The 15,649-nt window shown below is 42.3% G+C and overlaps 1 protein-coding gene across 1 annotated transcript in view; it reads left to right on the forward strand.

Moving 5' to 3' along the window:
- The first annotated feature begins 3,122 nt into the window (after positions 1-3,122).
- Positions 3,123-15,649, forward strand: part of SYN2 (synapsin II) — a 179,937-nt gene continuing 167,410 nt past the window's right edge. Inside the window, exon 1 of the mRNA XM_010377290.2 lies at positions 3,123-3,642. Within this exon, the coding sequence (XP_010375592.2) occupies positions 3,272-3,642 (371 nt within the window). The 5' untranslated portion in view covers positions 3,123-3,271. The remainder of the gene's footprint in view (positions 3,643-15,649) is intronic.

Below are 15,649 nucleotides of genomic sequence, written 5' to 3' on the forward strand. Positions count from 1 at the left end.
AGAATATTTGATAAACATTTTTAAATGATCTTGTAGGCCTCCATGGTTTCTATGAAGGGCTCTAAAATAACATTTTAGAGAACATTCTGATCTAGCTCCCACAACTGGGTCACTTACTACGTATTAGAGGCTTTGTAGATCATTCTGAGAAAATCAGAAGACAGAATCCCTCACCTTGAGGGGCTTGCAATCTAAAAAGAGAAGCTGGATAGACACTAGCAACATCAACATATGCATAAGTACAGCCTCTCAGAGCCACCCCTGCGAACACTAGAATGCATACGGCAGTGCCACAGAAGGCTCAAGGAAGACAGTGAGAAACAACACAGACAAGGTTTTTGCCTTCAAGGAGGAGACTGAAGAAGTTTAAAGGGATAGCTTTTGCTCTGGCTATCCCTTTTATCTTGGTTGCCTTCTCCATTCACTCTTTCCTGCCTGTCAGAATTCTGCCCATTTTATAAGGCCTGAGCCTTTCTTTCTCTGTGAAAATTCCTTTCCTTGAGATCTCTTCTTCCTCTGGCTTCTTTAACACTTACTGCCTGCTCCACTTTCAGGTCACTCACAGGCTTCTCTGCTATTCCTAGTTATGTGTTCACATGTTTATGAGCTGTCTGCTTAAGAACTTGGGTTTTATTCATCCTTGAATCTCCTTTACCTTCCCGTCCCTAGCATAATGCCTTGTATGTATTAGGCATGAAAACACGTCTGTTAATTGGTTGATTTTAAAAACATATACATATACTGTAAGTTTAATGGTTGGGGAAATGACTTAGCGAAATATTGTTTTAAGAAACCTATCACCCCCAAAATTGAAGTGACACAGTGTCTGAAACCCTCCATTAGACATACATGCCTTTGATGGCTGGACATGGTGGCTCATACCTGTAATCCCAGCACTTTGGGAGGCTGAGGTGGGCGGATCACCTGAGGTAGGGAGTTTGAGACCAGCCTGACCAACATGCAGAAACCCCATCTCTACTAAAAATACAAAATTAACCGGGCATGGTGGCGCATGCATGTAATCCCAGCTACTCAGGAGACTGAGGCAGGAGAAACGCTTGAACCTGGGAGGCGGAGGTTGTGGTGAGCCGAGATCGCGCCATTGCACTCCAACCTGGGCAATAAGAGCGAAACTCCATCTCAGCAAAAATTTTTTTAAAGAAGGGCAATAATTAAGTTCATGTAATTATGTTATTAGTGACTTATCAGTTTTATTCTCCAATAGACACAAAAACCGAGTTGGGTAAGATTATAGTTCAATTCTCAAACAACCGAGTCCTTATTACATGCCAGGTCCTGTGTTTGGTGTGGAGCCCAGAGATAACTGATACATAATCCTGTCCTAGAAAAGCTTACATTCTAGTCACCAGAATATTGTATGATAGTTTCTTTGGGGTCTATGACAAAGCCAAGCACAGGATATGGAACACTTAACCTGCCCTGGAGGATTCAGGAAAGGCTTCCTGGAGGAGCCATCAACTTGCATACCTTCTCCATGCCTTCTCTGTCTGCCTGCCTGCCTGCCTTCTTCACTTTCTACTGGTAAACACAGCTGCCTCAAGATCCACCTCAAATGTTACCTCCTCTGAGAGACCTTCCTAAGCCTCAGAGGCAGAACGAGTCCCTCCCTCCTTAGTCCTCCTAAACCTCTTTGCCCAACTGTATGATAGCATTTCTCACATCTTATGTGGTTCCTGCGTCTATCCTTCCCCCACCCCCCAGCCCAATTAGATCGTGAACTTGCAATAGACAAGAGCCGCTTCCCACTCATTTCAGCCTTTCCAGCTCTTACCACTGTGCCAGGCACATAGTAGATAGGAAGACCACTGTGTCATTGTAGTTGACTGGGAGACCTCTCTGATAGCACTGGCTCAGAGCTGAATTGTGTATCTCTAGGCCATGAGTTGAGTGCCAGCTGGGATGTAGGAAGCAAGAACTGCCCGCCAATATTAGTGACAAGCCATTCCCTGACTCCATTCAGCCCAGTACATATTTACTTTGAACCAATTCAAAAAAGAATTCAGGCACCACTACTGGAATACCTACTGCTGTGTACCAGATGCTTTACATACATGACCTTATTTACTCCAGGTAACAACTCTGAAAAGGGTTACCTATTCCCTTTTATCAGCCAAGGAGGGAGGCTCACAGGGGTTACTGATCCAGGGTCACATATCACCTAGGGTGGTCTGCTGCAAAGTGCATCTGCTGTGTCCTGCTCCATTACAACACAAGGGAAAGTATATCCAATAAGAGATGAAAACCAAAGGTCCAAGAGTCACGCAAGATTTAGAGAGTGCCCATAGGAAGGTGGCCATCAGAAATGGCTTCACAGAGGTCAAGGCAACGAATAAAACGGAAAAAACAAAAGAAAGATCTTGAAGACATGTTCTTCTTGGTATAGCACTGGATGCACCAATGCATGCTAGGAAAGAAACAGCGGGGTTGGGGGATCCCCCTCCTTCCATGACAGAGTAGAGAGGATCTGTTTCTCCCCTTTCCTTGGAGTAAGGAGGCTGTCTTCCTCCCTAGAAGAGGTATTTCTTTTTTTGTCTCACCATAGGGGGTGTGTGTGTGTGTTAGTAAGAGCGGATTATTCCCTTCCCCCTCTTCTGGGGGCTGGGGAGATGACACCTTTCTCCCCAGCGTTGGGAAAGGAGGTGGTTCTTTTCTTCCTCACTACAGGGTGTTCGTGCATGTGTGCGTGTGCGCACGCGTGACTGAGATGACTCCTTTCGTTCTCACCTCCGCGTAGGGAGGCTGACACCTCTTATCTTTCCAAAGGGAGTGGGGTCGGTTTCCTTCGCCTCCATCTCAGCTGGGACACGGCTCTTTTTCTCTCCAACCAAAAAGATGGTGGGGACTCTGGTTCCTTTGCCTTCCTCTGGGGAGAAGGCCTGGCTCCCACACCCTCCCCGCATAGTCACGCTCAGCTTGCAGGAGGCCTGGGTCGCCCCCTCCTGCAAGCCCCGAGAGTCGCCAGACATGCGGTTAGGTGCCCTCCGTGAGGGGGGCGGGGCCGCCTCTGCGGCGCGGGGCGGGGGCTATCTCTGGCCCCGCCCCTGCCCCGCCCGCTCCCTCTCAGCGAGCCTCGCGCCGCCCGGCTTTCCTGGCCCAGTCGGCCGCGGCTGTCTGCGGGGTCTGGTGCCGGGGGCAGAGTCTCTGCTGCCTCAGCCGCCGCCTCAGCCGCCTCAGCCTCGCCCTCCGCCCTCGCTCTCCCTCCGCGCCGTCCGACCCCGTAGCCCCGCGCGCCCCCAGCCCTTCAAGCCAGATGATGAACTTCCTGCGGCGCCGGCTGTCGGACAGCAGCTTCATCGCCAACCTGCCCAACGGCTACATGACCGACCTGCAGCGGCCCGAGCCCCAGCAGCCGCCGCCGCCCCCCGGCCCGGGCGCGGCCTCGGCCTCGGCTGCGCCCCCGACCGCTTCGCCGGGCCCGGAGCGAAGGCCGCCGCCCGTCTCGGCGCCCGTGCCGCAGCCCGCGCCGACGCCGTCGGTGGGCAGCAGCTTCTTCAGCTCGCTGTCCCAAGCTGTGAAGCAGACGGCCGCCTCGGCTGGCCTGGTGGACGCGCCCGCGCCCGCGCCCGCCGCCGCGAGGAAGGCCAAGGTGCTGCTGGTGGTCGACGAGCCGCACGCCGACTGGTAGGTGCCGAGCGCTGCCGCCCTCGGCGGTCGGGATCCGCCGGCAGCCGCAGGCCAGGAGAGGACGGTCCCAGGTCGCCGAGGAAACGTTTCAGACCAATAAAAAGGAGGGTCCCTGAGATCCCGCTGGGAGGAGGTGGGGGCTGAGCGCGCGCGCATTTGCGGGATGAGGGAGGGCATCCATCAGCCCGGAAAGGCGAACCCTAAGCTAAAATTGCCTATTAAAGGCAATTGCCCCGGGTCCCCCGGGTCACATACAAGAAGGAGCTACTTTATGCAACAGGAAAGGCTCTTAGGAAATAGTTTTTTAGGGGGGAGAGGAGGGGACAGACTTCTCTGTCAGCTTAGACACATAAAATCTGAGGTGAAATAGTCCCAGGTGGCCGAAGGAACATTTAGGGCCAGTAAAAAGGGTTTAAAGTAAAAGGTTTAACTTCATGAAGCACGGAGTGAATTTGGAGTGGAAATTGGTATTTTGGAGGGAGAGGGTGGTCGTGGTTTTTTTTAACCTGGACCCATGAAGGCTGATATCAAGTATTGACATCAGGTTGATGAAATCACAGATGTGGTGGCCCAGGTGTACACGGGCTTGTTCCCCAGAGCATGGCTGAAGTCTCTTTATGAATAATAAAATTGTTGTATTTTGTGCAGCAGGGAGGGGACATGTGGTTTTGTTTTTGTTTTTGTTTTTTTTTGATTGCTTGTTTTTCTGAAATGTGCGTGGTGCTGGGGGGTGTGTGGAAGTGAATGGTGGCTTTTTCTAGCAGAAAGATGAAGACCTTGGTAAAATATTATGGACCATTAAAGAGGCACAAATAAAAGGAGACCTGCCTTAATGTAGTAGATGGGAAACTTCAAGAATTTTTTTTTTCTTTTAAAGGGATAGGTAGCATGTTTCCAACTTAGAATGGTGAAGGCTGCTGTTTGGTAAAAGTACGAATGAGGTCCACTTAAGACAAATTAGTTAAAAGCGGCTCTATTTTATAGTTAACCTAGGGAATGGTGGGATGGTGAAATTGACAGGTGAAGGGCTTTGAGAAATGAAGAGGCCAAAAATCTGGGGTTGCCTTTTCTCCAGGAATATGAGCAAGGGTTTTGTTTGTTTTTTTCTCACAGGGGTTGAGGTTGGAGACTGGACCTGAGTGTTCTTCCCAGGAGGGGTGCACAGAGAGATCACAGAGCTATTTCTCTCCATTTCCTCTTTTGGCTGCTTCACTGCTTTCTCTCTCTAGCATTCTCTGGGAGATCCAGAGGGAGGGAGTGCTGGCGTGTGGGTGTGGTGGAAATGAGATGCAGATGTGGAGATGCTTGGGTGACTTATGTGGTTGGCCTTTTCAAGTGAGTGGAGTAGAAAATCGGAAAGGACTTTTGCCAGGAAATGACAAAGGTACATGGAAGAGGGTAATGGGGAAAGTGTAAATGCATATGATAGTGCCACTGGCAGCTCTCCTTAGGAGAATTACTCTGACTGAGTTCATATCAACAAGTGCTTATTAAGGAGGAAGGGAAGGTAACCAAGCTAGTAAAGGTGCTCATTCAGAGCATCCATTATATGCCAAATGCTGTACTCTCAGCATGGTATCTCATTGCATTTTCTCCACAAAGCTGAGGCTTAGGAAAGGTAAGTAGTATGTTTACAATCATATAGCCAGCAAGTGGTAGAAGCAGGATTTGAACTTAGGCCTGTTTGACTCCAATGCTTTCATTCCACTGTGTTATGTTGCCTCACTATTATTATTAGCAATATTAATAACAAGCTCCCTCTAGGCAGTGTGGGGGCCTTTTAAGAGAACTCACTCAAATTTGGGACACAAAATGGATACATGAAACAGTTAAAAAGAAATCTAGAATTATTGGTTGAGACTGGTGTTTCAGGCAGTCAACAAATGGAGTGGTTAGTGAGAGCCAGAGTTATTGGAGAAAGCTTCACAAAAGATGAGTCTTTAAGAAAGGCCAAGAAAAGGAGGAGGAGAAATGAGAATGACATTCGTGCTTTATTTTTCTATGCAGGAATCTGACTGTTCTGTACCTTGTCCTGATTTCTTATCCTATTAAAGGCACTTGTTTTGAGTCTTATTGCCGGTTAGGTATCTATAGATAGGTACTGATACTCATTTGTATGGGTATGATGAAGCTGCTGCGATCTGTTTAGTTATAAATGCTTCTGTAGCTTAAGATTTGAAACTCTCTTTGGATAGTATTCTCTAGGAAGACTATTTGGCATAAACTAGAGAATTTGTCTTGCCCTGGAGACTAGAAGTCCTGATGGAAGTCATAGAAGCCACTTTCCTATGGGCTGACTCCCAACTGTTTTCCTATTTTCTCTGAAGTAATAACATTGATTTATTAAAACTCATAAGCCCAGTTCAAGTCTAGTTCTCGACAGTAGTTCTGTGTTCCTGTGTTTCTGTGCTTAATAACAATTCTCAGAATTGCTCTTCTAACATGGGCCTAAATTTGTCAAAAACATCTCAGTTAAATATTGATGAGTGATTTTATTGAAAAGTCTGTATGAGTTAAGGAGCAGGTGCTTGCCATGACAAACGCAGTGACTTACACAGGTGATTTTTGCACTGAAGGCTTATTTTAGTAAAATTGTCTCACAGTTTAATCTACCTAGATAGTATTCAATGAGTGATATCGTATATGCCCTATATTATTTTCCTGGTGCTGAAATAGGAAGTCAGAGTGTAGTCTCAGTAGAACTTAAGAATACTGGTCCCCTCTGAGTTATAGAATGCTAAAATAAAAAGGGTTTGAACAGCATTTAAATAACAAGGGATGTAAAAGAAGGGCTTAAAATAAGCAGCCTCTCAGCATCCTTAATACACCGCAGTTTCCTTTGAATTTCTATCATTGTTATTGTGGGCAATTGGAGACCCCACCACTGACCAGGTTGATGGAAAATTGGAAGATGTTTTTCTTTTGCTGGAAATGTTTTCATTGGTTGTTTTTGAGATCTTTAGATTAATTGCACACTAAAAAATTATTGAAAAATTTATGCTTTTAAAAAAATGAAATCAAGCTCTTTATATACCTTATTATTTATTATTAGTGTTTTTAAAATATTGCCAGAAAATGAATGTCCTCTTTTAAGGTTCATGGCTAAATTTGAAATGCAATTAAGATTGCACTGTGATGATTGTGCTTAAGCAAGAAACAGGTGTTTATGTTGTGTCTTCTGTGTGTTATACTCTTATTAGTGAAGAGGTAAGTTTTCTCTCAGATTCTGTCCTGCCTCTGTTCCGGAGATTCTGACCCCAGTGATCAAGTGAGCTTTTCATCCTGGCACGATGTTTCAGTGTTTGATTCAGTATAGCACAGGTACTCTTGAGTGTCTAGACTGCAGATGTAAGTCAACAGATATATATGAAGCACCTTTTCTGTCCAGGGGATATTTGCTAAGAAAAATGAGACACAGTATCTGCCATCTAAGAGCTTACTGTCCAGATAGGTAGATAAGATAAATACTTTTTAAAAAAATTTTACTAAAAAGTAACCCTTGGGCCTTTGGATCAACAGCATTGGCATCAACCAGGAGCATTTTGAACTGCAGAATCTCAGGTCCCACCTCATACCTACTAAGTCAGAATTTGCATTTGAATAAGATCCCTAGGTGATTCATAATCACATTAAATGTTAGATGCACTTAGCTAAAGGATATACCATTAGTGCTAAGGGTGTGGCAGTAACACCAACTACTGTCATTTATTGAACAACATATGCCAGATGTAATAAGCTCTGTACCAATCTCATTTACTCTTTACATAGCAATGTAATACTGCAGAAGTTTGAGAGTTAAGTGATGGATCTGGGCTAGAGTGGGAATGGAAAGTTTCTCAGAAGAAGTGAGGTTTTAACTGAGCTCTGAAGAATTGGAATCAAAAGAGATAGGTTTGTCTCAGTCCAGGCAGTGGATAGCATAAGGAAAGTACAACAGCAGAAAAGAAGGGGACAATGAAGAGACTGAATTAATGCTGGATTATCTAGGTGTACCTGTCTCCATTATTTTCTAGCCAGCCTTTGAGCATTTCATCAAGAATAGAGGAATTCAAATTACAGCAGTCTGCTTGAACTAGTGCTTGTGAGTGGCTCTAAAAAATACTTGAATTTGAACTTGAACGAACACTCAAATAAGGTTTGGGGCTTCTTTGTTTAATACCTTAAGCGTCTTATTTCTAACCTAAATATACTGATTGCACAGAATTTGATTGTTCATAGCAGCAGTTGCTTGTACTTTAGAATTCTCAGATATTAGAGCTGAAAGATCATCTGAGTTACTTTATAAATGGGGAAATCTTGATCTCGAGAGGGGACATGGCTTGTTCAAGGTTACTCAGTTAGCTAATGGCAGAACCAGAACTAGAATCTAGAACTTTAATCTCTCTACCATGGTTTTTTTTTTTTTTCCCCACTCTACTACAGTATCCCTCCATTTTTACTATTTTCTACCTTTACCTTTTATATTTTTCCATCCCTTACTATCTCAAGGACTGGTGGGGACTTTTAATCTCATAATGATAGCATTTAAACTTGAAGGATCCTGAATCATCATCTAGCCTGGAGAAATGGAATGCTTTGCCCAAGGTCAAATAAGAAGTTAGTGAAAGAATGGGAACTAAAACTCACATCTGACTCCAACTCAAGTTTCTTTTTATTCTTAAGTCGCTCTTTTAGGAGATTTCTCAAATTCTTTTTCTCCTGAAAAATACTGTTTGTGTTGGCTTCTTTTGAAGACTCATCATGGAGCTGTAAGTGCTTAAAAAGACCATGTAAGCACGCTCACACTATTAGCCACACCAGCAATTACACTATTCCTTGTTTGTGTTCATTTGTGTTATTGTTGTTTCAGCAACGTTCATTCTAAAATGGTTGAAGAAGTCTGGGCCAGGTGGTTCACACCTGTAATCCTAGCACTTTGGGAGGCTGAAGCAGGCGGGTTGCCTGAGCTCAGGAGTTCAAGACCAGCAACACAGTGAAACTGCGTCTCTACTAAAATACAAAAAATTAGTTGGTTGTTGCAGTGTGTGCCTGTAGTCCCAGCTATTCGGGAGACTGAGGCAGGAGAACCGGAGAGATAGAGGTGGTGGTGAGCCGAGATCGCACCACTGCACTCCCACCTGAGCGACAGAGCAAGACTCCATCTCCAAAAAAATAAATAAAATAAAATGGTTGAAGAAGACTCTTGGAGACCTCATCATCAAAATCCAACAGTCTAATAAAGTTGGTAGGACTGTGCTGTAATGCTGACCTTCCTTTCAGGAACCCATTTTTACGTTAGCGTTCCTGTCTACGTAAGGTTGCTTGCTTACTGTCTTTCTGTACCCAAGTTCAGATCTATAATAACCTTGTTCTTTTTAATATCTTGCTAAGCAAAAAGGAATGGAGGCCTTAATAGGAAGTTTTCCGGATGTGCATACCTTTGCCTCAAATTTACAAAGGATATAAGGATGACTTAAACACTGGCCTTGTCTATTGGAATCTTCCAGTCCAATGGGGGAAGACAGGCATTTAAAGAGGATTTTAATATTGTATGGTAATTAGTATGCATAGGGTGCTATGGGAACACAGAGATAGGTTATCCTGGGGAATGAAGATGTTGTAGTTAGAAATGTTCCATTAAAATGTGCCACAGGCCGGGCGCGGTAGCTCAAGCCTGTAATCCCAGCACTTTGGGAGGCCGAGACGGGCGGATCACAAGGTCGGGAGATCGAGACCATCCTGGCTAACATGGTGAAACCGTGTCTCTACTAAAAAATACAAAAAACTAGCTGGGTGAGGTGGCGGGCGCCTGTAGTCCCAGCTACTCAGGAGGCTGAGGCAGGAGAATGGCGTAAACCCGGGAGGTGGAGCTTGCATTGAGATCCGGCCACTGCACTCTAGCCTGGGCAACAGAGCAAGACTCTGTCTCAAAAAAAAAAAAAAGTGCCACCATGTCTTCTTAAATAAACCACTTTGCATCTTTGGACTTTGATTTTCTAAAATTTGTCAAATGAGAGGATTGAAATATATTCTCCAAGATCCTTTCCAGCACTATATTACTTCCATGGTTCAGTTTTTGTGCCATTTTCTTTTGAAAGCATTAGCTCTAATTTTTTTCTATATGGTAATGCCTGTAAACCTTTGGAAGCAGAGACATATGTCAATAAATGACTAAACATTTCCTGGAATGAAAAGCTCACCTTTGAATGGTCTTCATTCAGTACCTCTTTGTTACAGTATTGCTAGCATATGTTATCGTGGAAAAAGAGGCTAATCCTGTGATGCCTGCTGTGTGTATTTCCTCATCAATGATGGGAATTGGGACTTGTGGCTAAATCTATGTGGGAATCTAAAACAAAAGATGACAATGCCACCTGATAAGCTTGCAGAAGGTCCTACAAGATTTACAGGTGTACACATAGTGGGAGTGCCACTAAACACACAGAAAAACCAGATGCAACTCTGTCTTGAGGCTACGGCATTTAACCATGACTTCACTCTAGGTGGTGGATATGATCCTGAAAAAGCTGTGTATATTGAGTTTTTGTAAATTGAATAATTTCAAAAGCAGTGGGGCACTCACTATTTAAATGAATTGTGGAAAATCTTTTGCAAGAGAAATTGCCTTTTTTATAAGAAAATAATTGTTACCTAATTTTTTTAGCTTCCCACATAGAAGCAATTGGGTATCAGAAGGCTACAATATCTCTTTAGAGAAAGGAGAGGATGATCTAGAAGCCTTTTCTGTTCTGCAGACATTGCTTCAATACTGCAGGAAGATGTAGTTTTTAAAAGGGCAGTGACCTATGGAGAGAATAAAGTGAGCATATACCACAGGTCCCTGAACTCTAAGGATGTCCGTGCTGCATGACTAAGAATAGGAGGATGTATATGGGCCTAGGTGTTTGTTGCTTGACAGCAGGCATTTCAGAAGTTTTAACCGGTTCATGTAAGATTGTAAAATAGGTTAGATTCAGTCACCCTGCCCTTCTTTCCTTTTCAGCAGCATGAAACAATGTGAAGATACAGGATTGAGGGTCAAAAGACTTTGAATTGAGATCTGACTCCACTGTTAACCATACGGCCTTATCAGAGTTACATAATCTCCTTGAGCCTTTCTTCCATCTATTTGACAAATTTCCACTGAGGGTCTACTATATATATCAGGCACTGTTCAAGGTTCTAGAATAACAGACAAAAATTAGTTTCCTTACCTGTAAAGTGGAGATAACATTATGTATTTCTGATACCACTATTGTGATAATTAAATAAAATAAGGTATCATAAAAGTATTTTGTAAAAGCTAAAGAGCCATACTAGTAGTTACTGTTGCATCTTTCCCTGTTTCCAGCTGCAGGTATCTAATCTACCTTGGTTCCTTTTTTGAGTTCTTAAAATTTTGTTATGCAAGTGATTGTTTATTTTGCACACTTCTGGGATGAGGAATCTTCTTTCTGTTGTTTTTTAATTGAGGGCTACTGGCTCAAAGACAGTATCATCAAAGGCTTTCTTTTGTGTTTTTCAAAAGGCAATATAACTTAGTTTTTTTTTTAATGACAAAAACATTACGCATTAACTCAGCTATATTTAATAATTAGGGACAGGGCCACATAAACCTTTATTTAATAAGTGAATTCTAAAATAGCTCTCCTTCAGTTTTACTTGTGACTAATTAAGGAAGGATGGCTACAGAGGAAAATGAAGGAAGAGAGAAATACACAGAAAGCCTTTAAAAGGTGGTGCCTGTATTTGTTTCCCTGTCTAATCAAAGCCTAGAACATTGCTTTCAGGATATTTTTAGGCAAAACAAAAGCATTCACAGGTCTTAGAAAGTTAGCTTCTTTCTTAACATTCTTCCCTAACATGTAGTTGCTTATTATGCTTATTCACAGTTTGCCTCCAGCTTTTCAGACTAATTTCTCACCGTCCCCTCAATCCTGAATTTTGCTGTACTCTGGATTACCCTCTCCCTGACACATACTGGACTTTCAAGACCTGGTGCTATTATTGCACAGCTGCCTTTGTTTGGAATGCTCTTGTCCTGGTTCTCTTACCTTAACGTTGATTTTCTTTATTTCATTCTCCGAGGATAAAGGCATTGCCCATTGTTGAAAAAGACGCAACCTCTCTTGTCTTCTGCATGATCTTGCTTCAGATTTCATCTCTCTTTTTCCTCCTGTTCATACTCTCATTTTCTACTGATTGCTTCTTCTATGGGTTGCTCCATTCTTGTAAATAAAGTAACAAATGAAAAACTGATTCTCACTTTCCTAATCACTCTTCCAAACATGAAAGATAAATCTCACTTATTACTTATCCAGTTATTTGCCCTTTTCCACCACTGGCCTTCTGCCTTCTTTGTAATATTGATACTGTTCTTGCTAGGGAACCTAATTGCTAAATCCAGAGGAAGGTGTCAAACCTTCACTGATGTGTTTGACACTGTATATCTTCCCTTTGGAAGTTCCTTGGCTTCAGGACACTGCATTCTTTGTTCCTTTTTAAAATTTTTAAATAGTTTTGTAAAGACAAGATCTTGCTCTGTTGCCTAGGCTAGTCGCGAAGTCTTGGTCCCAAGTGATCCTCCTGCCTCAGCCTCCCAAAGTATCAGGATTACAGGCATGAGCCACCACCCCCAGCCTCTTGGTTCTTTTCATACTTGTTTTATTGAAGTGTCTTTTCACTCTTCTTGTTCTTTCCCTTTGTCTACCTCATTAAATGTAGATGTTCCTCTGGGCCCCCTTTTCCTGCCCACTCCCTTTTTTATACTGCATATTCTCCCTGGTCCCTCTACTCTCAAGGTGTCAGTTACCTCCTAAATACCATCAGTTCCCTAATCATTACCTTTAGTCCAAAACTTTGTCCTCATCTTTAGACATACGTTCAGCTGCCTGCTGGACATCTCTATCTGGGTGGTTAAGGGTCATTTGATCCAATATTAAAATCCATGTTTTCCTTCCTATTCCAGCTCTTCTATTCTGTATTTTAAGTGGGACACCAGTGGTTGCCTATTTCAAGTTCTCATTAACTTTCACCTAGAACTTCTGCAAGTCTCTTCATGATTTCCACTTAGTAGCCTGAATGAACTATTTAAAATGCAAATTTTACCTTTTTACTCCTTTGCTTAAAGTTTTTCAGGGGCTTCTCATATCCTATAGGTAGTTTATGGCCCTCCTGTGATTTGACCCCTGCTTTCTTCTCCTGCCGCCGCTAATTATTTCCATGTCCAAACTTCCTTTTCCAGCAATACTGAACTGTTTGCAGTTCTGTACACACATTGTTGCATTCCTCCTCCTTATCTTTGCTGTCTGCTATTACAATTGCCCTTCCTCCTCTTTCCTTTTCTTGATTAAATTCATATTCATCTTTTGAGACTGAGTATTTCCTTTTCCGGAAACTCTTCTCTAAATCTCTAGATTGTATTGAGCATCTATGCCCCTTCCATGCCCTCTTTCAATACTGCAAGTATCTTTATCTCTGGACACAACACAGTGGTCTGTTTATGTGTCTGCTTCCCCACTAGATAGTGAGTTCTCTGAGAACAGGCTGAATGTTTAATTCCTTTTTGCATCCTTAGCATCCAGCATAGGGTCTGACACGTAGATTGAGTTCAGTAAATCTTTGCCATATTGAGAGCAGCAAGAGAGTCAAAGGATGAGATAAGGGATAGAAGGTAACAATGAAGACAGGGAAGTATCCTAGGATTAGAAATATATGTTAATATGTTGGAAGTCATCCTTACTTTCTTCAAATATAAGCTTTAGAATGCTTTCACTCATATCCTGTGAAGTATAAATTAATTAGTAATTTTCAACCATACTACATCATACATCTTTAGAGATTTAGCTCTGAAAGACAGCCATAGCCCACAATACCGGAAAGTATTATCTAGTCCATGGCAGCTCTGAGCAGAGCAAAGGCAAATGGAATAAAATTGAGGACCAAGTTTCTCTTACCATATATTGACACTTGGCTCTCAAGGAACCATTTTTCTGAAAATTCTGCTGCCTGTTTTCCTCAGTGTGAGACTCCAACCTCAGGCCACCCAAGTTGTGCATTTCTGTTTCTTTAGTGAAAAAGTTCCTCTGGGCTATTACTTTGTCTATACCTTTATGAGAGTTTTGTGTGCCTTCTTCTCCACAGCTTTTTTGGGCTTCTTGTTTTCTCAACTGCAAAGTAGGAGTGTGGGAATGGTTTAACTTCCCCATTCTAAGGGCTCTTCAAAATTATCACAAACAATATATTTGTTTTCTTGAAAAGAAAACAGCTTTAATTGTAAACAGTATACTGATGGTAGAATAGAGATTTGGAGAACCAAAACATCATTGTGATTGGAAAATGTTGAAAGTACATAACAAGCTTTCATGATGTGACTCTGCTTACTTCTTCTGCCTTGCCTTTCTTTGATTTGCCACATACTTTGATATAACCATGAGACACTACATAGAGGTAATTGAATGTGCCATGCCCCTGTGTCTTTATTTGTACTACTCCTGCTTCTTGAAAGGCTTTCTTCTCCTGTGTGTTTACCTGGATAATCTTCAAGACTCAACTCAGTTGTTGCCTCATCTAGCATCAGGAATTAATCCTTCCTTAAATTCTTTCCATTTGTGTTAGAAACCATAATGCCATTGATTACCTGTCATAGCAATTAGCCTGCTGCATTATAATCAGGGTTTGTCTGTCTTCCCTAACACCTCACTTTTGACAACACTGAGATCCCCTTGGAGGCAATGACTATGACTTTTATTTCTGTATCTCCAGGACAAAGAAAGTTTTCAGTAATTATTTGTTGAACTAATCAATGACTTATGAAAAAATTATGAAAATATCAATGATGAGCAAAAGCAACTCGTTGGTTCCCTGTAAATATAAACAAATGACAGCTGCATTAACCGAAGTGACTAGTCAGCAAGTGGTGGTATATATAAACTCTTTTTATAAAAAAGTGTAAAGTGCTATAGAAGCATTAATTATTGTTACTGGATTAGAATTTCATACACCTTCCCTTACATAAGGCTGATTATGTACCTGCTCGTGCCTCTCCCTCATTCACCCTTCTCTGAGGTGCCTAAAAACCCCATGCTTGTTTTTTTCTGAAGAACAGCTGTTGTGCTCTCTACTCCTCTCTCAGACTAGGCACTAAGCTGCCTTTGTTTCCTTGAGCTTTTCTCAAGTTCTAGGGTTTGTTCGTTCTTTTCTTCTTCCTATCTAGGACCATTCTTCCATTCCTGTCCTCCCAAGCACAATTATAATCCCTTTTCCAGGATATATACCTCTTATCTCTTTCTCTATTCAAGGGGCCTAACAACTTCATACAATAATTTCAGCCTGATTTAATCCTGTACAAAGAGGCTTGGGCTTCGTGAGAGGAAATTGAGATCCCATTTCTCTATCATGGCCTGAGTCTTTGGAGGCCCTCAACATTAATAATAATAACACAGCTGAAAACTGTCTTTTATATTTCTAGATTCCAGTGATATAGTGTGAATCCTTTTTTGTGGTACCTTGTAATGCAACTATAGCAATACATATGAATATATGTTTCCCTCTTTTGTCCCTCTCTTCCCCTGATGAATAGCTAATGGTGAGAATTTAAGTTCTAGAATCCTGTGTTCACTAACATTTTAACTGTTAGGTAGAAGGGCACCAATGAAAGATTGATGAAATAATCAGCAAACAGCTACTAACTTGAATGTGCTAGTTGCCATGAAGGCTACGAAACCAGTGAAATACTTGAAATCAAATAATTATAGAATATATGCCTTCAGTCTTGAGAACTCATATAGAATCTCAAGGAAGACAAAATTAGGACAGTGTAATGGAAAGAGCATTACAAACATTTAAAACACCTGGATTCAAGTCTGTACTCTGCCAGCTAACTTTTTGTGTCACCATAGGCAGTTTATTCAAGTCTCAATTTCTGTTTCAAAAATTATGGATATAGGCTGGGCACGGTGGTTCACGCCTGTAATCTCAGCACTTTGGGAGGCTGAGGCAGGCAGATCACTTAAGGTCAGGAGTT

The sequence above is a fragment of the Rhinopithecus roxellana genome, chromosome 1 (assembly GCF_007565055.1).
Source record: "Rhinopithecus roxellana isolate Shanxi Qingling chromosome 1, ASM756505v1, whole genome shotgun sequence".
NCBI lineage: Eukaryota > Metazoa > Chordata > Mammalia > Primates > Cercopithecidae > Rhinopithecus > Rhinopithecus roxellana.